Source organism: Betta splendens, chromosome 4 (genome assembly GCF_900634795.4).
Source record: "Betta splendens chromosome 4, fBetSpl5.4, whole genome shotgun sequence".
NCBI classification, from domain to species: Eukaryota; Metazoa; Chordata; class Actinopteri; order Anabantiformes; family Osphronemidae; genus Betta; species Betta splendens.
In genome coordinates, this window is record NC_040884.2 from 25,194,634 (window position 1) to 25,216,221 (window position 21,588).

Consider the following 21,588-nt stretch of genomic DNA (forward strand, 5'->3'; position numbering starts at 1 on the left):
TCATGGTGTGTTGGTCCTTTCAGCATTAGTGTGGTTGGATTTTTGTTTGTGGGGGAAAACATAAACTATTATTTATATATTCTAATGAAATAACTGAAAGCAACTCCAGGAAAGTGAATTGTACTTGAACAGAATACTTTAGTATTTATTTCCTTACATCTTTTGGTTTTACTTACATTGATCACTGGCTTTATGTTAGCTGCTTGATTCTACAAATATATATTTAAGTCAATATATGTTTGATAATCAACCTGGCCTATTGCTCCCCCAGACAGTAGTCGGGCAGTTAGCTAGTGCTAGTTTTGAATTATATAATTTGATCTACAATTGGGTAAATTGTAGACTAAATAATAATTTTATTATAATTTAAAACAAAACTAATACAGCTGCCAAATCTTTTTTGAGCTAAACCTGGTTAATATCTTGAATAAGTGGTTTAACTATGCAAGTTGTCATTGATTGTAGTGTCACACTGTGTTTGAATTGTTTCTCATTTACTGATTATATTGTTTCCTGTTATTAGGGAACCGACTCTTGTGACCTGTGGAAGAATAGCTCTCATTCACTTCTACACTATGTGCCATGTAAAGTCACAACTCTATAAGGTGATTGATGTCTGCAGTGTGAACACTCCCTTATCCTCCTGAGACAGGTGTTCATACTGAACATTCAAATAAGTTCTTTTGATTATTGTCTAATGCTTCAAATAAAGAATCCATGCTCCTGTCTAAATGTTTGCAATACTTTAATTTATCTGCATATGTTTTTAGTATAGTTTTCATAAAAATGTATTGAGTCACATTAAAAATATTTTTGTAGTGTTTTTATTCTGGCCTAAAAATATAGTAGATCAGTTTTGTACTATTTGCAAAAAATATTCTGGTTTCCATGATATGAATTCTGAATAAAAAGTATTATTCAATATATCAACTGTGATAATACTTCCCCCCCACCCCCCCCCCCCCCCCCCCCCCCCCCCCCCCCCCCCCCCCCCCCCCCCCCCCCCCCCCCCCCAAGCATCTTCCCTGCAAGTCCTGTTTAGCTTTGGTTTTGTCCAAAATGATTTACTATTGTGAAATGTGGAGTTTCCCTATGAAGAGTGTGTTCCAGTCTCTGGGAAGGAAATGATAACACATTTTGCAATAGATGTGCTCATGTACTTTCTGTACCCAGTTAGCATATTGCTAATACATAGGCTGTCTGTCTGCCTGCAGGACCAGAGCTTAAAGGTGGGCACATGCTAAAGTGGCATATTGTGGCTTAAAAATCACTTACTGTTTGAGATTTAGCAAATTCAGTTGAACCTGGTATTATTTAATGTGACAAAATATGTAGTTCAGACCATCAATACTAAAATTCTCTGACTGTTAAACCTTTGTTTGAAAATGTTTGTACAGTAGACATTTTGAAAAGTAAAATTCTCATTAAATATGCATGTTAAATATCAGGTAATGTGTGTGAGAATGCACATACAATTAACATATCTTCATATTTGAAGACCTGCACACTCGGCCAGACATAAGTCTTTTATGAGCCACACTGTGGATAATGTCTTTCATTTCTCCCATCGAAGGGGGAGGGGACTGAAAGAGGAGAGGGGAGAAGGGATTTAACATATCGAGAGGGAGAAAACGAGATAGAGTCTTCAAGATGGATAAAAACGAGTAAGTACATCACGGGAAGGGTGTTAAAACCATCAGCAGGGCCATCGATTGTCGTAGCGTTCCGCGCGTAATATGTCGTTTACATAATTTATTTGGAAAGTATGTTGCCATCGATTGCCTGGCATCGCTTGCCTCGCATTTGCAAATAGCACAGCTATGGTCATCAGCTAGGATACAGTTCTTTTTTTAGCGTCATTGTAGCGTGGTTCAATTCTCCACATTGCAGCGAGTGTTGAATTGGGCACGGAGACACTGCGTCGACGCCGCTATTTCGGATTCCGGTCTCTACAGTGCGCGTACTGTTTTTGTGCATCGTCGCTATATGCACAAAGCCAGCATTAATGCATGGCATGCGTTTAAAATGGTGCCCGTGTTTGATCGATGAGATGTACTTTGTTCATTCATTAACGCCGGCTGCGAGTCGGACTGACAACGGCGGCATTGTGGTGAAACGGCTCCGATTTCACGTAGCTGACATGAAAGTTTCACATTATGCCGTTGCTGCGGAGCTACAAGTGCACGGCGCCGCTTTGACACATCGACGGGCTTAAATGATTCAGCAGCGTCCATGATCGCTGTCACGGCGCCCGTGTGCTCTTTCCACCACTCGGTTTGGAGCTGCAGCCTAATGTTTATGTTGCCCATAGCTTAATGTCGCCAGTCAGCATCAGGTGAGACCGAGTGGACGGAGACGCTGAACGGAGACACTTCAAAACAAAAGGTTAAGGACACGAGCAGTCCAGGAAGGCAGAGTACAGAGAACCTGCAAAATGACATGTAAACGTTTTCATTTAGAATAAACTCAGATCTGATCTACGTAGTAACGTCCTTTTAGAAGGCCTAAGCTTTCATAATAGTCAACTCTATGTTCGACCATATAAGAATAACCCACAATGCTCTCTGAAATACCTCGAAACTGACTCATAAGTACAAATTACCTAATGAAGAACAGACATTGCTTTTTAACTGTGGGAAAACCAAAGCCATTAAAAAAACAACAAACCACTGCGATCCAGTGATTTGCATAGCTCTCAGTGAGACCTCTGCACCTGTCTGCAGGTGCTTTGGGCCACTCCCCATGAACAAGCTGCTTTAGGTTTGAAGGGAGTCCCTCCAGACTGCATGTTTATAGATATTAGGTTATACTACTTATGTTATACCACCAGAATAATCCAGTGTCTGGCTCTAAGTTATTCTTGTGTGTTTCGGGTCATGACCTATGACTGACACTAGGCTTTGTGACACTGGGCAGGACATGTCACCCCAGAATGTCTTGATAGTCTTGAGGATTTCAACATGACGATCTATTCTATATCTATATAATATTTGAATTTTTTTTATTTAATTTAACTTTTCTGTGACCATTGTGGGGGTTTCTTTTTTAACAAAAGACCACAAACAATTGTGTTATTATATTTATAGAAACACATCATGCCCATGTAAATGAACCAGTGGCGTGACCCATATTTGGGGCCCTGTGTACAACGCTAGTTTTCAGCTTCACTATTACAGTCAGTCCTGATCCTTCCTGAATTATTTACTGCTGCACGTACTGAGCCTCCACAAGAATATTTAAGTGATGCTCACTGTATTTCCAGACGAAGAATTGTTTTTCGTCCTTTTCTATTTCGTGGAATTATTGTTTGGAATATTTTTGCTTTATTCAAATAAAGAAAGGGTCAAAGACTAGGTTACTAGTTTTCATACTGACCACTCTTATTTTGTTTTTGCTTGATGAATTGGGACATATCAACCTCGATTGCACCTCTGTCACATTTATCTCGATTAACCTAACTGTTCTGAGACCGACGTGCTTTTATTTTGAAGTCGCAACCATCTGACTTCCTGCCTTGCCCTGTTTCGGTCGCGCCGCCCTATGTTTTTTATTTATGCGGATGTAGCCCCGCGTGCTCCGGCGACACGGGTAGGTAGTGATGAGGCCGAGCTCCGCGGCGGAGTGATTTGCGCGACGACAAAGAGATGAGATGTTGTTAGCAGCAGGGAGATCCCATTACAGAGGACGCATGTTGTAACATGGTTGAAACAAAAGCGTAAGCGGCGACATACCTACCATCCAAAACAATCGACACACGTCCTAAAGTCCACTGTGGTTAATCGCAGTAACTTTTAGTGGATTTGTAGGCTGATCGCGTGGGAAATGGAGAAGAAAAGGTGGGATTGCACTGCTCTCCCCAAGGGCTGGAAAATGGAAGAAGTGACCAGAAAGTCGGGTTTGTCCGCTGGAAAAAGCGATGTCTATTATTTTAGGTACTACACGAACGAGCGCTTGCAAAACGCATAGGTGCACAAGATACCGCGTTTGCGCACGGAACTAGAGAGAGGGGCGGGGGGTGGGGGGTGCTGTTGGCGGTGTAAAGTTTGGGATGGGGACGGGGAGGGGGTCCGCAGCCGGCCCGGCTCCTCACACACTGTGGCCGGGCTTAGGCGGAGGCTAGTGGTAGCAGCTCACGCCCGGCGAGGCCTCGGATGAACCCAAAGTCAGTGTGATCTGAAGCTAATGCTCTTTATTTCCCCACTGAAGTGAACCAACAACGCCAGATTTGTTTTCATTTAGCAGAGGAGAAGAGCAAGATGAGGAACAGAGGCAAGAGAGGGGGGAGGCGGGTCGGTTGTATAGTTTGTGGTAGGCTGACTGTACAATCCTCCTGGTGTTCACTGTGGTGTGTGATGTAAGAAACATTTGCATGAGTTACGAGCACGTATCCACCCACAGTCGTGCCCTTTTGTTGGTCATTGCTCAAGCTGAAGATATTGTTGCTCCCACACGTGGAGCTACAATGTTTCCATTCTGAAACATTCGATCCAGTGTAACTATAGCCGTGCTTACGTTGTGCTAGAGGTACGTTCTGAGGCAGTGTGTATGATTTTGTCGGACTTGTGTTGTACATGATCACATCTGTGCCGCTTTCAGTAGATAACCGGCTTTTGAGAGCGTTTCCATCAACTGTTGCATCTGTGTCACGAGTGTCATCGCTCATTTGACTGTGCTCTGCTTCTCTTCGCTTTTGACTTGCTGCATGTTCAACTCTGTCCTGTTTGTGTCCGCGTTTGAAGCGCGACCCGTCCGTTCTGTTTCTGATCTCATCTACGTTCTTTGTGTTGCCTTTTGTTGTTGTTGTTGTTGTTGTTGTTGTTGTTGTTGTTGAGACCTCTTTGTTTTTATTGATCGATAAGAGACGATATTCAGCGTCGTGGTTTCTCACCTCTCATCTCGCCCCTCTCCCGCCAGTCCATCTGGGAAGAAGTTTCGGAGCAAGCCTCAGCTGGCCCGTTACCTTGGTAACCAGATGGACCTCAGCTCCTTCGATTTCCGCACGGGGAAGATGCTGATGAGCAAGCTGAACAAGAACCGCCAGAGACTGCGATATGACAACAACAATCAGAACAAGGTGAGGCCAGACGCAGCTTCCTGCCAGACGCACCTGATGCTGTCTCTTGCGCTGCAGCTGTGCCAGATGACACCGTTTATTGTAGAATGTGTTAGTTATTTCTACGCTTTTCTGCTGCTCATGGGTCTGTTGATTTTGATTTTGCCGCATTGAAGCTGGCTCATTTGCGTCTAACGCTATTATAAAGTTTGCTGAGCTTATATTAAGACTGTGTAATGTTCAAGTACAGCAAGTGCTGCTAGAAAATCATGCTTGTACTTCAGTGGAAAGGATTCATGTGATTGTGTGAATGGATGAGAACAGTCATTAGAGCGTCTCTATGTTTCTTTTTAAATATGGTTTTGTTCATTGTGGTCCTTTTTTAAAGGGCAAACCTGATCTGAACACATCACTGCCGGTCAGACAGACGGCCTCCATCTTCAAACAGCCAGTTACCAAGGTTACCAACCATCCAAACAACAAAGTGAAGACAGATCCTCAGAAAGCCGTCGACCAGCCCAGACAGGTGACGCTCCTTTGTCAGGCCCCTAGTGTTGGTGAACCTGGTCCAACTGGAAGCAGCAGTGTTTTCTGACTCCTGCTTAAAACTTCCTGCGACTCTATTGCTCTTTGTGTCATTCACAGCTGTTTTGGGAAAAGAAACTCAGTGGTCTCAATGCGTATGACATTGCAGAAGAGCTGGTGAAAACCATGGAGCTCCCCAAAGGCCTGCAAGGTAAAATACAAGTTTAACTCATTTACTGGCTTTGATTTGGGGACAGGCACAGAAATATCAAGAGGCAGGTGCAGCAGTTTAGTGAGGATCCTGAAAGCACCATGTACAATATGGATTATATGGGAACAAAGCAGTCCGATAAAATCTTGCAAGCACACACCACTCACTTCTACTATTTTTTATTTTTGTAATAGAGATCATAAAAAAACAAACTAGTAGGTTATGTATTGATGCATCTCATAGTCTCGGCCTCTTCTGTTCCCAGGTGTTGGTCCCGGCTGCACAGACAAGACTCTCCTGTCGGCTATAGCGAGCGCTCTCCACACCAGCGCGGCTCCCATTACTGGGCAGCTGTCGGCAGCTGTGGAGAAGAACCCGGGAGTGTGGCTCAACACGACGCAGCCGCTGTGCAAAGCCTTCATAGTCACGGATGAGGACATCAGGTGGGTGATCACAGAAAAGCGACCACATCTGTCGTGTTGATGAAGCATGGCTTCCACTGTATAAGCAGGAGAAAATGAACCTGAAGGGGTCTCTGTGTTTACAGTGTGACTTTCCTGTGCCCGCCAGAAGCCGCATCGGTTGCAGGCAGCTGTAACTGCCAACTGTAACAGCTTCCTGTTGTGTATATGTGTAGGAAACAGGAGGAGCTGGTGTACAGCGTGAGGAAAAGGCTGGAGGAGGCGCTGATGGCTGACATGTTGGCCCACGTGGAGGAGGCTGCCAACGACGGGGAGGCTCTGAAGGAAGAGGGCAACGGCAGCGAGGACATGGAGAGCGTATAGCACAGGGTCAGTAAAGTTATTTAAAGTTAAATAACTAGTATGTAAAGTTACACCGCAGTTATATATGCTGACAATATGAAGATTGATTAAATTAATGAATTATTGTCTGCTCTCGTAGGTTTTTGTGAAGCCTGGATGGGTTTGATTTTAACACACACACACACACACACACACACACACACACACACACACACACACACACACACACACACACACACACACACACACACACCCATGACAAGTAGGAGCCCTGCATCAGTCCGGCCCTGCAGACCTCTTCCCCCATCAGCGTCTGTCCAGCCCAAACCTGGACACCAGCGCACCCTGACCACCCGGATCACGTCTTCACCTCCTCCAGCCAGCCTCTCATCTGATGTGTCCATTCGCCATCAACTCATGGCTGCGCTCTGCTTCAGCGCCACCTAAATGACTGGTGTCGCTTCGGAAACCTTGTTGGTTTTTAATAATTTAAAACAAAACATGAACTGGACCCGCTGTTGATGAATGAAAGTATTTGCCACGTGTCAAATTCAGTATACAAGTGTAGTTTCTACCAACATGCGGTGAATGAGCCGTGAATTTGTACTTTTAGAGACAATCTGGTCAAAATCAAACATTCAATATCGGTACTGATGTGGTTGTTTTGGGTTTCTCGGATTGGAAATGAATGTTTTGTAATTTTTTGGCATGTTGTCATTTTTTTTAACCTGATGAACTCCTTGTCTGAAACAAAACAAGAGCCAAACTTGTGTTTTCTAGTGGAATCATGATGGTGCAGTGTGAAGCTTCCACTGAGGGGGGGCAGAGGCAGCCTGCAGGTCATATCGTGGACACGATGTCATTCGTGTCAGCTGTGTTTTACCTGTCAATCACGTCCAGATTGATTGAACAGAGACGTGCTATTTTAAAGAGGGTGCTGCTTTGTGTTTTACCGTAAGTGATTACATCGTCTCTGCTGTTCCACGACGAAACATCAGGAACACTTGACTTGAACTGTCTTTAGATCGTAGAATAATTGTGTTTTTATTTTTTACACTCGGCTTCATTCTAGGTGCGTACAGATGTTGTGAAACACTGATGTTTGGTGCCAAGACTTTGTTTCTGTCGAGTCTTCAGTCCTCTTTGTTCACTTCGTTAGTGTTACCACACACATACTGCCTCCTCATAAAACCCACGCACAGAATTCGGTGGCGCGGCAGAAGAAGCGCTCTCAGATATCGTCTGAGGATGTTTTTTGTATTTTTATCCCTGTGTGTTGAGGTTTGATGCTAAATAATGTATCAAGTTGAAATCCTTAAATCCCCTATGCGGTATCAGCAGGCTGATTGCTGAAATACATTTGATTGTATTATTAAATGAGTCATTATGTCACTAAGTCTGTCTTTCTTTATTCTTTGATCACTAAATGTCCAATGACATACGTTTTTTACATGATGACTTCCTTCATCCAATCAGATTAACAGTTAACTTCAGCCTTCGTGTGTATGTGTGTGTGTGTGTGTGTGTGTCTGGGCAAAGTGCAAAATACCCTCAGCTGTAGAGAGGCCGTGCAGCTGATGAGCACACGACACCGGCTGTTCCTGCAGAGGGACATGCTGAGGTTTCCCCCGTTCGTGTCTGAATGAAGGTCTGCTGACCTTCCTCCAAATGGATCAAATGGCCACGCTGGAGCTTTACAGCAAGGTGAGGCTCAACCTCAGCTTTGTTCTTACACGTTTGTGCTACACGATTTAACTGGCACTACCTGCGTTGTAGATGAAGGATTCCAAGCCTACGTTGCTCGTGTGCGATTGATTGAGATTGCTGTTGTGGTTTTGAGCCAAGAGTGTCAAATCAGTGCCGTGTGATCAAGTCACTGATGTTATTAGTAAAGTTAGTTCCTGAAGCGTGTTGGTCAACTTTGTGTAAACGTGTGACGATAAATGTGTTGGTTACAGGTGTATTTGTGAATTGTCTGGTGTAATTGCTGCATTCGTTGCCATTGGATAATGGCTGATCTATTGAGGAAATTCAGGGTGGGATGACTTGTGTTAATTTTTAACTCCATTTAGGAGACGTTTGTGCTGATGAGTGACAAATCTGCTGGGCAGGAAGTGTGACACGCAAGGACAGTGTCCTACAGAAATGAAACGTCACATAATGTCTTCACATTGGTTCAGTCTGTTCAGACATCACATGTGTTTACATGTTCACTGTTCACTTTCCACTAAAACTCAACCCGTGGGTCCTAGGGTGCGGCCGTGTGGATTCCTGACCCAGATGCTGTCTGGATTTCAGCCCAACTCCTCCAGGATTACAGTCCTGGGGGGAAACACCTCCTGCTGCAGCTTCCTAATGGGAAGGTGAGGTGTTGCGCCCTGAAAAGCTCTTGAATGATGCTGTTTCTCTCTGCTTGGTCGACCCACTAAAAAGCTTAGGACATTTCCACTGACAGGAGGTTCGTTACCCGCTGGACTCCCCCTCTGATCTCCCGCCTCTGGGGAACCCCGACATCCTGGAAGGTGAAAACGATCTGACGGCTCTCAGCTTCCTGCACGAGCCTGCTGTGCTCCACAACCTGCGGGTTCGATTCCTGGACTACAGCAGCATCTACACATACTGTGGTGAGCACTGAGGCGGTGAAGGCGAAAGGGACCGTTCATATATCTGACCTATAGCTCCAGGCACTACTGTGTGGCTCCCGTGTCCACGATTATAGCTCATAATGTCACTATAATGGCTGCAGGTCAAAGGTTGAGATGAGGAGGGAACTCCCTCACTGCTGCTGGTCTCAGACGTTCAGTTTGTTTACCAGCCTCCATGGTTCAGTGTCTTTGCTGCATGACCTGGTGTTCAGTCATAAATCCCACAATCCCTTTCTGTGTCTCCAGGTATTGTACTAGTGGCCATCAATCCCTATGACCAGCTCCCTATATATGGAGAAGAGGTGATTGATGCTTACAGCGGCCAGGACATGGCCGACATGGAGCCGCACATCTTCTCTGTGGCAGAGGAAGGTTATCGCACCATGATCAGGTCAGAGGTCAGAGAATAGAGGCCATGTCAAACAACAGGTGCTGTTTCCTGGCCTTCCATGGTCTTCACGTACTGTAGACTGTTAATAATAGTGATTCTTTGCATCTGCAGGGAGGAGAAAAACCAGTCTATCATCATCAGTGGAGAATCTGGTTCTGGGAAAACGGTCTCGGCCAAATTCACCATGCGGTACTTCGCCGTGGTTGGAGGAGCAGCTCAGCAGACCAGCGTGGAGGAGCGGGTCCTGTCCTCCAACCCCATCATGGAGGTGATGCGTTTGTTCCATGCTTCTCTTTACTTATTATTTATTAGGTTTAATTAAAAAACAACAATGCTGGCTTCTTGTCCACAGTCTATTGGAAATGCTAAAACCACTCGAAATGACAACAGCAGTCGCTTCGGGAAGTACATAGAGATCGGTTTTGGTAGAAAGGGGGACATCATTGGTGCAAACATGAGGACGTATCTGCTGGAGAAGTCACGGGTGGTCTTCCAGGTAAACCCTCACCCGCACCTTTACCCCTTTTGAGTTTCTGTGCATTTGCCAACTCTGTGTGTGTGTGTGCGTGCATGTGTGTACGTGTGTCTGTGTGTGCGTGCTTCAGGCTTCATCCGAGAGGAACTACCACATCTTCTACCAGCTGTGCGCCTCCAGACAGCTGCCTGAAATGAGATCCCTCAGCCTGGGTGAGCGTCCATCACGGTTTGCTTGCGTTGAGCCTTTGTGTGTGTTTTTAATGCGCTACACGCAACTTGATCCGTGTTTATTGTCTCCAGATGCACCTGAGAATTTCCGATACACCAACCAGGGCGGAGAGATGCAGATGTCCGGGACTGATGATTTGGCCGACCTGGAGCGCACTCGCAATGCTTTTACCGTTTTAGGTACTTGAATTCAGCTTCCCGTTGTACAATTGTTAAGTTTAGCATCAACCTTTGATTTCATGTGACCGAGATTTCATTTTATTTGATGAGGGTAAAACGGAGCCTTTTGCTCTTCCACCTGCAGGTGTGCAGCCTGACCAGCAGATGGAGCTGTTCAGGATCCTGTCTGCTATCCTGCACCTGGGTAACGTCCACATCCAAGCCAGTGGGAGAAGTTCTGAGCGAAGTTATATTGATGTGAGAGAACGGATCTATTCCTGTTGTGTTTGTGCCGATGAAGAACGAGGGACGTCGGCAAGAAGTTGTAACGCGGGTCCGGTCTTCTCTCAGGCAGACGACCACTCTCTGGCTGTCGTCTCCAAACTCCTGGGCGTGGAGAGACCGCAGATGGCCCACTGGCTGTGCCACCGCAGGCTGGCTGTGGGTGGGGAGATGCTGGTCAAGCCCATGTCCGGTCCGCAGGCTGTGGAGGCCAGAGATGCGCTGGCTAAACACATATATGGTCAGCTGTTCGCGTGGACTGTTCAGAGACTCAACTCCGCCCTGCGCGCTCAGAGGGGACACGTCAAATCCTTCATCGGCGTGCTGGACATTTATGGGTCGGTGACTGACATTGGGCCCACTGTTACCGACGCCTAATGCTTAGTGGTTCTGACCATGTGCTGTTCCTTTTGTGCAGGTTTGAGACCTTTGACCGGAACAGTTTTGAGCAGTTCTGCATCAACTATGCCAATGAAAAGCTGCAGCAGCAGTTCAACAGGGTAAGAAATAATGAATTGCTTTTTCAGAAGTGTTAAATTAACGTCATTTATCATGACTCCTTCGTTCTTGCAGCACGTGTTCCACCTGGAGCAGGAGGAGTACGTCCGGGAGGAGCTGCCCTGGAGCAGGATCGAGTTCAGCGACAACCAGCAGTGCATCAGCCTCATCGAGGGGCCGCTGGGCCTGTTGGACCTGCTGGACGAGGAGTGCAGGGTCGGTGTCGCCTCCTACCTCTGCCTCCTGTCCTCATCGATCCTTGGTGATGGTTTGTCCGTGCGTGCGTGTGTGAGCAGATGCCCAGAGGTTCGGACCAAAGCTGGGTGCAGAAGCTCTACGGGCAGCACCTGAGCAGCAGACCCCACCCGCACTTCCAGAAGCCTCGCATGTCCAACAGTGCCTTCATCGTCGTGCATTTTGCGGACATGGTGAGCGACGCGCACGCCGTTCGTCACGTGTGTGGCTGCGGTTTCAACGCAACGTGTCTCCGCTGTATCGTCTGACTCACCAGGTGACGTATGAATGTGGCGGCTTTTTGGACAAGAACCGAGACACGGTGTTTGAGGAGCTCATCAACATCCTCAAAGCGAGTCAGGTAGATGTTTATCAGAGTCAAAGAAACGTAGATCTAATTTCCATGTGACTAGAGGATTTCTAACCTGTGTGCGTCAGTCTGAACTGGTGGCCGAGTTGTTCCAGCAGCAGGAGAACGGGCCGACTGTGGCCAACGGAAGCGTCCGCTCTGGGAAAAGATCCGCCAGAGAGCATAAACTCACTGTGGGCTTCCAGGTGAGTGGGTGATTCATCTGAATTGTGGGGTTTCCTCCACTTTCCTCTTGACCTGCTGTATTTGGGCCTGTTAGTTCCGTCAGTCCCTACAGATGCTGATGGACACGCTGAACAGCACCACTCCTCACTACGTCCGCTGCATCAAACCCAACGACTTCAAGCAGCCCTTTGTGTGAGTCCTCCTCCAGCTTGTGCCTGCAGTATTAATGTGTGGAGCACTAAATGATGGCGCCCACCTCTCCGCGTTAGCTTTGACCCCCATAGGACGGTGCAGCAGCTGAGAGCCTGTGGGGTGCTGGAGACCATACGCATCAGTGCTGCAGGTTATCCATCCAGGTATTGACCTTGAGGTTGATGCAACAAACAAACCAACGTGCACTAATAGGAGTCAGACCCACAGATCGGAATCTCTGTTTCCAGGTGGACGTATGAGGAGTTCTTCAGCAGATACCGCGTTCTTCTCCGGGGGCCCCACAGTCCGGAGCGGGTCCAGGCCTTGTGCAAACAGAGCCTGCGCCAGCTCATCCCAGACTCGGACCAGTACTGCTTCGGGAAAACCAAGGTGTTTTTCCGTGCGGGGCAGGTGGCGCTGCTGGAGCGGCTGAGGGCGGAGAGGCTGCGCGTGGCTGCGGTGCTCATCCAGAGCCGGGTCAGGGGGTGGCTGGCCAGGAACCGGTACCGCCGGCTCCTCTGGGCGGCCGTCGCCCTCCAGCGCTACTGCAGAGGAGCGCTGGCCAGACGGTGAGGATGTGAAGGATGTGCTTGTGGACGCTAGCGCTAGCGCTAACGCTAACGCTGCATCATGAACCCTCTGCTCCGGCCGCAGGCTGGCTCTGACGCTGCGCCGCACCAAGGCCGCCCTGCTCGTCCAGAAGACCTACCGCATGCTGGCCACCAGACGCATGTTCCTGGCGGTCCGCCGGGCCGCCGTCACCATCCAGGCCTTCACCAGGGGCGCGCTGGCGCGGCGCCGGCACCGGCAGGTCAGCGCCGAGCAGCACGGCTGCTCCCGCGGGCCTTCACCTTCGTTTGACCCCTGTTCTGTCCTCCTCAGCTGGTGGCGGAGCGCGCCGCGGTGCTGCTCCAGGCCCGGGTGCGCGGGTGGCTGGCGCGGGCGGCCTACGGCAGGGTGCGCGGCGCCGTGGTGCTAATGCAGTGCTGCGTGCGCCGCCGGGCCGCCCGGAGGGAGCTGCTGAAGCTCAAAACGGAGGCCCGCTCCGTGGAGAGGTTCCGGGAGCTCAACAAGGGCATGGAGGTCAAACTGATGCAGCTGCAGCTGAAGGCCGACCAGCAGGTGGGCGGAGGGTGGCGCCCGGGTTCGCGGCGGCGATGCGAGGCTCCGCGGGTCCGACGTGAACGCGCGTTGTGTGTGTGCGTTCAGGCCAGAGAGAGAGCGGCGCTGACGGAGACCCTGCATGCGGAGCGAGAGGCCGCCGCCGCCGAGCTGGAGGCTCTGAGGGCGACAGTCCAGAAGCTGGAGAGTCAGAAACAGGAAGCGCAGCAGCACCGGCCAGTGGATGATAAGGAGGTGGAGGAAAGGAGGAGAGCGGAGGAGAAGGCGGCGCAGGAGATCTGGCAGCTCACAGAGGTACTGGAGGCCTCTAAAGCGCCGGACGGGAGACTTCTTCAAATAGCTGACTGATGAAACGCTTCTTTCTCCTTTTTCTAAGGAAGTGCAGGTGCTGCAGAGACAGAGGGACAGTTTATCCAAAGAGACAGAGGAACTCTGTGATCGCCTGCTCCAGCAAGAAAAGAACCAGGAAGGCAGGTTTATTAGCGTCGGTTTCCTTTTCCGCGTTTTTCCCCCACTTCTATCTTTCTGTCTCTGTGTGTTGATTCGTGTCCAGAACTGGTGCGTCAGGCTGTGTCCCAGGCAAGTGCGGCTCTGAGGTCGGAGCTGGACGAGGAGAGGAGGAAGTATCAGGGTCTCCTGAGGGAGTTCACTCGACTGGAGCAGAGATACGACAACCTCCGAGAGATGAGCCTGCTCACGGAGGTTCGGCTCCACCCGCGCTCCCCCGCTCCTCCAGGAGGTGCGTTCTGATCCTCATCGTTCTTCTCCCCACGGCAGCGCTCCAAGGGCCACAGGAGGACGGACTCCTCTCAGAGCCAGAGCCACAGCCTGGAGCCGCCCTCGCCCACGCCGCAGTCGCCCCAGTCTCTCGGCCCGTTCTCCACGTCGCCCTTGCCTCCCGCCGACGACGTCCGCCGGATCAGCGTGACCTCGGCCTCCGAGAGGAGGCTCTCTGTGTGGAGCACGGAAACGCCAATGGTGGGAGGGATGCTGAAGGCTGACGATCGGCTGCAGTACGATTCTATGTGGTCAGACAACTTGACGTGTTCACCAACAGGAGCAGCTGATGGAGGGGCTGGATGTGGCCAGAGAGCCTGCCATAAAAATGTCGGGGGAGGACCTGGCTCACGCCTACGATGCCGTACGAGTGGCCAACAAGTCAGTCTGTGGATCCGGCCCATCCCATTATTAACCTTTTCATAGTTTAGTTTTGATTATTTTACTGCTGATTGAATGGTGTCAGGTTTCTGGAGAACCAGCTGCGTGACCTGCGCAGCCACTGGGAGCAGGAGCTGGAGGCTCTGAGGCGTCAGCTCACCGCGGCGACGTCCGGTTCCTCCTCTCAACAGCAACAGGTGTGAACTGAGCTGAGTCTAGTTTGCAATCAGACGTTTGCTTCTTGGTTTCGCTTATTGGAAATCACCGGCAGGAGCTTCTGGAGGCCAGAGAGCGAGAGTGCGTGAAGCTGAGGAGAGAAGTAAAGGAGCTCCGGGGCACAGTCTCACTCCGACGGCTCCTCGCACAAGGTGAGGTTCTGCTCGGCCGCTCACGGCTCCTAGAACCAGCCTCCGCAGAGAACAGATGTGTTCCTCTCTCCAGTGCTGCCCTCAGCGTCGCCCGCCGAGACCAACTCCTGTCTGTTCCAACCAAAACCCACTACAGTTGCTGGTTTGCTGGAATGTAGGAAAAAGGATGAACCCAAGCTCATCAAGAACCTCATCACGGGTGAGACTCCCATTCCCATCATCCTTTTTTCCTGCTTGGAGTTTCAGAATAAAGGTCAGGAAGGCAGGATTGGTACCGATAGGTCATCACGCTGACACAGCACTAACCCTGGAAGCTCCTTCACGGCGGCATGTTCCGAGGCATCCGGGTCCGGTGTGACTCAGATTAACCACCTTGTGCTCTGCATAGCTGACGGATGTGACCTGGCTGTGTTCAATCTGTCACCCCTGCTCTCTCTCTCTCTCTCCCTCTCTCCCTCAATGGGGAAGACATCCGCGCTGACAGCGCGCTGTCGCTGCCTCCCGGTCTGCCCGCCGGTGTGATGTTCCTGTGTGTGCGCCAGGCCGACTGCAGCGGCGACCACACCCGCGCCCGCTCGCTGTGCAGCGCCGCCGTCACTGCTATGAAGGCAGCTTTGAAGGTGACCTGAGCTCCTGAACCCTTTGAGCTTGGTCTCTTTACCTGTCGGGGTCCATTAATTGACTCCTGGGGGGGAATGAACCTATATATACGTCCTATAGGTTGCACCAACCCTTTCTGTAACTTTCTGTCTTCCTGCAGAAGTCCAGTAATGATGCCGGGATGACCGCTCTGTGGCTGAAGAATGCCTGCCTCCTGCATGACTTTTTGACCCAGCACTCCTCAAAATCTGTATTAATTTACATGTTTTATTTGTGGGGATTAGGCAGTAAAATTCTGCCATCTATGAATTCTGCTGTCTGATATGTCACATACAGAATTATGAGTTGCTGTGTTTTTGACTGTTTTCCTGTATGATTTGATTGAGACCCTCGAGTCGGATGACTTCATTCCCCTGACGGCGGATGTGAGCGACTTAATTCGGGCTCTGAGTGACCTCTGCATCCAGGCCTATCAGCAGCTCCTCTCCATCACTGAGACGCGCCTGCAAAACATCATAGGTAGCGTTGCACTGCAGATGAGAGCGGCGCTTTGCTAGCCATCCTTTGAGCTGCTGCCGTCTCATGCTTCACTGCCCCCCTCGCCCAGTCCCTGCCCTGCTGGAGTCGGAGAACATCCCCGGTCTGGCTGGCACCCCGGTCAAGCTGGGCATGTCCAGGAAGAGGGCGGGCTCGGACCCCAGGCCTGCGGGAGGCGACGCTCCCACCATGGCGTCTCTGCTGAGGGAGCTGGGAGCCCTTCACGCCGCCCTCACCCATCAGGCCCTGGCCCTCGCGGTCATGGAGCAGGCCTTCCACCAGCTCACCTACCTCATCGCTGCCTCTGCTCTGAACAGCCTGCTGCTGAGGAAGGACATGTGCAGCTGGAGTCGGGGCATGCAGATACGGTACGAACGCGCATTGAGCCGAAGCTGTATTGATGTATGTGCAAACGCCGCCTGAATCCGCTTTTATCCAGCTACAACGTGAACATCCTGGAGGAGTGGCTGCGAAGCCGGGGTTTGCAGGCCGGAGGTGCAGTGGCCACACTGGAGCCGCTCATCCAGGCCGTGCAGCTGCTTCAGGCCGGGAAGAAGACTGAAGCCGACGCACAGGCCCTCGTTCAGACGTGCCACCTGCTGTCCAGCCAGCAGGTGGCGCCCTCTTTCATCCGACAAGAGAGAAAAACGCACTGGTGCACTTACAAGCGCATATAATCAGTGCCGTGTTCCTTTCAACAGATCGTAAAGATTCTGACGCTCTACACGCCCCACAGCGACCTGGATGAGAGGGTCACGCTGAGCTTCATTCGTACCGTCCAGGTACCTGCAGCCGCACGGTCTGTCCATTTGGAAGTGAGTGAGTCATGCAAGCAGCATCTCTGTCCTCCACTCTTTTCTAGGGGCTTCTAAAACTCCGCTCTGACGGGCCGCCTCCACAGATCCTAATGGATGTGAGGAGAGTGTTTCCTGTCACGTTCCCCTATTTGCCTCCCGCCGGCCTCCATGCTGAGCAGTTAGTCATCCCAGACTCCCTCAAAATCTCCTTCCTTCGCAAAGCCTAGAACTCAGCAAGTGTGTGCTGTCCAGCTGGCCTCTTTAAAGCAAATAGACCAATATCTTAGCAACCACACTGCTGGATTTAATCATTTGGAAATAAAAGAAATCACCCATGACGTGTTGCAAACTTAATTCCTGTGATTGATGATTTATGGGCAGCGGTGGTTCCAGCTAAGACTCCACTTGAAAAACAACAAATGAAATGAGGCCGTGTCTTTTTCTTCTTCATTTTATTGGAAGCAGAAACACATTGATGAGACTGCAGTCCCACTAACCTCAGCCCCCAATAAGAACAATCATAATAAAAAAAAAAAAATTAGAAACATCTTGTGTATAAAAAAATTCTCATGCGAGTACTTTGTACCACTACACATCATCAGTAATACATATTTATATATTCACAACCATTTGAAAAATAGAAAATAATGAAATATCAAAATTAAGTAGACAACAATTGGCAATTAACATCAAATAATTATGCGTGCTGGCACAATACTTTTTTTTGTTTTGTTCCTATCATGCACCATTACTGGAAGTACAGGACCAGCGTCGCTGTGCAGGTGTCTGACTGTGTGGCCTGACAGCTGGACAGATCATGCACATCTGTCCGCTTTGTGTTCCTGTGCTTTTTATTGTGCTTCCCCCGTTTGTCCTTTAGCTCCCGTGTGCATTCCTGTCTCTCGTGCCGGCCCGGTGCCCGGTACGCAGGCAGGGAGGAACTTCCTCAGCCCAAGCATCGCCGTCACCAGCACAGAGAGATTTGTTTCGTGGCTTTTCCAGCTGTTGTATCTGTTATTTAAAGATAATAAAATACTGTGCTGAAGTCCTCCAAAATAAAAGACCCTGTTCGCATGTGAGAACAGGCACTAAATGGAGCCCATCAACGTGTCGTTAATCTCTGGTGTGAACATGGCCTTCCTGTGTCCGCCCACATCTGTATCAACAATAGCTACATCTCCAGTTCGGGCCCCCACTCATGCTTAAGGCCCAACCGCCCAAAAAAAAAAAAAGAGCAGCAAACGTCACTCAGCACGTACTCTAACACGTTTGTTCCATTCGAGCTATTTACAACGACATCACGGCACCAACAGATGTTTCTGTTCCAGATTATTTTTCCCTGTGCTAAAAAGCAGCACAGACAAAGTTCAGTCACTGATCAGCTCGATTACAGCTGCAATATTTGGCCCATTACGAGAAGAGAGACAGCATTTACAACATATCAGACAGACACTTGTGCTGATATAATTAGAATATTAAACCCACAATGTAAACATTATAAGACTGCTTCAGAAATGACAGGTTAGATGCATAGAGTTCAGTCATTACACCGTGGTAGATGATTCTTACATGATCAAGTGCTTTGAGGGGGGGTGACCTGCACTAGTGACCGCTTGGTCGCAATCAAACCTTGACTTTTGTTGAAGCGCTGAAGATCCCGTCAGGAAACGTTCCCTCGCCTCAACGCGCTTTCATTTGCGACAAGCATGTGTTTTTTGTTCTCAAACAGACGCGGCGTGAGGAGTCGGGCCGAGCAGCGCAGCCTCGCGCGAAACCCACACCTTCGGCTGCAGGACGTTTTGAAAGCAGGCGTAATTAGTCTCCATGAACAAGAATTCACAGATGAACAGAATGAGCTATAAATGTGTTATTGTGGGTGCGAGACCCTGTGCTTCTAATGCTTCTACCCTCCACTGATTAAACTATAGGCCCTCTTTTAAATATCAGATCCAGATGGGGTGAGGTCTGGATCTGCAGCCCTTTAGCAGAGGTCTGACTTCTTGGTATCAGGGGTTGGAGCACCTGCAGCTGAATTATTAGGGTTCACGTACTAGTAGTAGTGGTTCATGCTCTCCCTGGGCTCAAGGCTTTACATTTAACCCACACAGACCATGCTTTTCAAACAGGGGCGTCCTGCAGCACGCAGCTTTTGAATTATTTTTAAGGAATCAGTCTTCCCGTCGTGCACTTAGTCTAGATCTGTAAAGCCATGGAATGTGTTCTAGTCGCACAAAGAAGACACGAGCTCGAACCGCCCTACAGCAGAGACGCTTCCTCCACAGTCTGGACATGAACTCCCCCCTGTGATGCTTTGTTGTTTGTGATGGCTTTCTGTGATTACACTCGCAGGTAACAGGCAACACGGGTGGCGACAGGAGGACAACGTACGAACAAACACGCTCGCGTCTGCTCAAATGCAGATCACACACACACACACACACACACACACACACACACACACACACACACACACACACACACAATCACACACACGCTGATGAATCACAGTGCTTAAAGGCGTGCTTTCATCAGGTTTCTCTCTAAAGAGGAGACGGACGCACGGTACAAGGGTCAAGACAGAAGGCATAGAGGGTGTCAGGCAGTGTGCTCTGTTACCAAGTACATAGAGACAGACAAGGACAATCTTTCCACACGTCTGAATACGCCTGTATAACTTTACACATGTCCTTTATATATAATACTTTACTATAGAATTATCCAAATATAAATATAATTTGGAAGAGGTCAGTAAATAAATATTCAAATGATGGTAACTAAATAGTGCTTCCTTCCCGGTATCTGTTCCACACCCTGATATCTGGAATGTTTGAGGCTGAGCAGCCGTTGTTGGTCGTGGTCAGTGGTACAGTTGGTCCTTCATATATTTCAGCAATTAATAGTTGGCACTAGCGGTCGCTTCTCTGAGCGGATGCAGGCCAGGGAACCAGAAAGAGGGGAAGGGGGAAGGCTGGGTGAAGGTAAAGGCAAAGAAAGCCAAAGTATTAAAGGCTACGAGATACTTGGACTCCCCTTGACCAGATCAATGAGGTGTGTGTTAGTGTGGGAATGGCAGCACTCACCTCTGACCAGAGGAGAGCTGATACACACACTATGATTAAACTCTACTAGGATGCATTGTTCTTTAGAAGTAGGTGGATATAATCTGCAACAGTAAAGACACTAGTGATTTGCTTTTTTTTAAAGAAACCTAAGGTGATGCTTTGCTTAGCGTCTCATCTTTTCCACTAAGTTGAACGTATTTACAGCTCTGAACGTGCGCCGACTGTGCTCTCACGACACCGGATCATCGGGCCGGCGCCTTAGCTGCGGCCCTCCTCCGCCGAGCGCTGGTCCGACTTGAGCTTGACGAACTCCTTGGCCACGTCGTCGTTGTTGCGCTGCGACAGGATGCGCAGCACGGTGAGGCCCGTCTCGTCCATGTGGATGCGCTTGCCCAGCGGCAGCCAGCAGGCCACGCTGCCTTTGGAGGCCACGTCCCGCAGCTGCAGCACGGCCATGCCCACGGTGCGGTCCTCCCGCGCGAAGCAGTAGTCCTTCACGCACACCTGCAGCTCGTAGCACTCCGGGCCCCCCTCGTTGCTCAAGGTGCTGCGGCAGAGAGCGGAGACGGGTTCACAACCATGCACTCAGGCGCCCGAGCGGCGGCGGCGGCGGTCGCACTCACAAGCTGAAGGTCTCGTTGTACTTCGGGGCCCAGCTGTTGTTCTTGGACTTGGTGGCGTACTTCCTCTTCTTGTCGCTGAGGTGAGGCCCGATGATGTAGACCTCCACGAACGGCCGGAATATGCCCTGCGTCTGCCACCTCAGGTCGTTGGCAGCCACCACTGAGGGGGGGAGGGAGGGAGGGAGGGAGGAGCGTGGGAAGGTGTGGGTGAGACAGAGACGCATGTGGGAGAAAGGTGCGAAAACCTGGTGAGAGCGAGCGTGAACAGAGAACTCGAGAGCAGGAAAATACTTTCTGTCCCTCGGCCCTTATGTGTTCTATAAAGGAACGGAGCAAATGTGGACTCTATTGTGATATAAGGGGGTATTTTTACATTTGTAAGTACAGTCCAATGTAGCCCTTTGCAATATTAATTTCCAATAAGAAACCAGAAGAGACCGCCACCTTTCACTGTGACCTTGTGCTCCCCGGTGTTGGGGTGTGTGAAGATCTCCACGTGGATGGAAACCTCTCCCACGGCGTCGTCCACTCCGGAGCCTGAGGGGACACGCAGACGGCGGCGCGCCTGTTAATGCCGTCGGCTCGGACGCATCACAAGTCACTGTGCTCTGATTTACAAAAGCAAGGTTACAGATTGCTTCAATTTCTGTTAAACTCGTTTAACATGGAAATGGATTCATCTGCAACCAGGTGACAGGTGACAAACCAGGATGTTGATACAGAGTCGTTTTCTCTTATTAAAATAATCACTGTATAACGCAGTGACTAATAATAAGGCATAGTGACCTGTGCATATGCTGTGGTCTGGATCACAAGGCTACTATGAGTGGGCACAAGATACTGGAGTCAGTATAATATGATCCAGTCAATAAGGTCATATTGACCTGCAGCAACTGTATTAGTTCCTTCAGTCAGTCATTTGGACACAGTTTTAGGTATTTGGTGCCTGGATCCTGTGCGGATCCAGGGCTAATTCGTGCCCACTCACAGAAGTGATGCATCGTGGGTGGGAAGAGGCAGAGAAGCTGAGGAACTGACGGCGTGGTTGACCCTCAGCTCGGCTCAGGACATGCTCAGATGCATCAGGACAGCGTGGTTAGAGGAGGGGAGATACAGGAACGGGACTT

General features: G+C 49.6%; 3 protein-coding genes across 22 annotated transcripts in view; 2 read left to right on the forward strand and 1 right to left on the reverse strand.

The window, feature by feature from the left end:
• Positions 1-1,508: 1,508 nt before the first annotated feature.
• Positions 1,509-7,949, forward strand: mbd3b (methyl-CpG binding domain protein 3b). 12 transcript variants are annotated; one of them, XM_029145897.3, is made up of 8 exons: positions 1,535-1,664; positions 4,240-4,308; positions 4,915-5,074; positions 5,442-5,579; positions 5,699-5,789; positions 6,055-6,232; positions 6,427-6,580; positions 6,693-7,949. In XM_029145897.3, the coding sequence occupies exons 1-7, from the start codon at positions 1,651-1,653 to the stop codon at positions 6,572-6,574; spliced, it is 798 nt and encodes a 265-aa protein (XP_029001730.1). In that variant the 5' UTR covers positions 1,535-1,650; the 3' UTR covers positions 6,575-6,580; positions 6,693-7,949. The 12 variants fall into 12 exon arrangements, with proteins under 12 accessions (XP_029001737.1, XP_029001730.1, XP_029001731.1 ...); XM_029145898.3 differs by having other exon boundaries at positions 1,557-1,664; positions 4,243-4,308; XM_029145895.3 differs by having other exon boundaries at positions 1,636-1,664; positions 4,207-4,308.
• A 160-nt stretch (positions 7,950-8,109) lies between these two features.
• si:dkey-110c1.10 (unconventional myosin-Vb) lies at positions 8,110-17,114 on the forward strand. 2 transcript variants are annotated; one of them, XM_029145894.3, is made up of 35 exons: positions 8,110-8,257; positions 8,806-8,916; positions 9,009-9,177; positions 9,445-9,589; positions 9,701-9,857; positions 9,942-10,085; positions 10,195-10,276; positions 10,367-10,474; positions 10,599-10,711; positions 10,805-11,073; positions 11,154-11,235; positions 11,309-11,449; positions 11,530-11,661; positions 11,745-11,828; positions 11,906-12,022; positions 12,097-12,194; positions 12,272-12,358; positions 12,443-12,763; positions 12,849-13,005; positions 13,077-13,316; positions 13,404-13,610; positions 13,693-13,786; positions 13,870-14,018; positions 14,094-14,294; positions 14,374-14,474; positions 14,560-14,671; positions 14,746-14,842; positions 14,916-15,041; positions 15,311-15,462; positions 15,603-15,692; positions 15,829-15,961; positions 16,050-16,347; positions 16,419-16,593; positions 16,681-16,761; positions 16,842-17,114. In XM_029145894.3, the coding sequence occupies exons 1-35, from the start codon at positions 8,222-8,224 to the stop codon at positions 17,001-17,003; spliced, it is 4,971 nt and encodes a 1,656-aa protein (XP_029001727.1). In that variant the 5' UTR covers positions 8,110-8,221; the 3' UTR covers positions 17,004-17,114. The 2 variants fall into 2 exon arrangements, 1 of the variants encoding a protein (XP_029001727.1); XR_008694426.1 differs by lacking the exons at positions 15,829-15,961; positions 16,050-16,347; positions 16,419-16,593; positions 16,681-16,761; positions 16,842-17,114 and having other exon boundaries at positions 15,327-15,462.
• Positions 17,115-17,211: 97 nt separating this feature from the next.
• unc13a (unc-13 homolog A (C. elegans)) overlaps positions 17,212-21,588 on the reverse strand; it is a 28,612-nt gene continuing 24,235 nt past the window's right edge. For all 8 annotated transcript variants that reach the window (XM_055508010.1, XM_055508009.1, XM_055508008.1 and 5 more), the window contains 3 exons: positions 20,906-20,998; positions 20,462-20,621; positions 17,212-20,385 (listed from right to left, as the gene is read on the reverse strand). In XM_055508010.1, the coding sequence (XP_055363985.1) occupies positions 20,097-20,385; positions 20,462-20,621; positions 20,906-20,998 (542 nt within the window). In that variant the 3' untranslated portion in view covers positions 17,212-20,096. The remainder of the gene's footprint in view (positions 20,386-20,461; positions 20,622-20,905; positions 20,999-21,588) is intronic.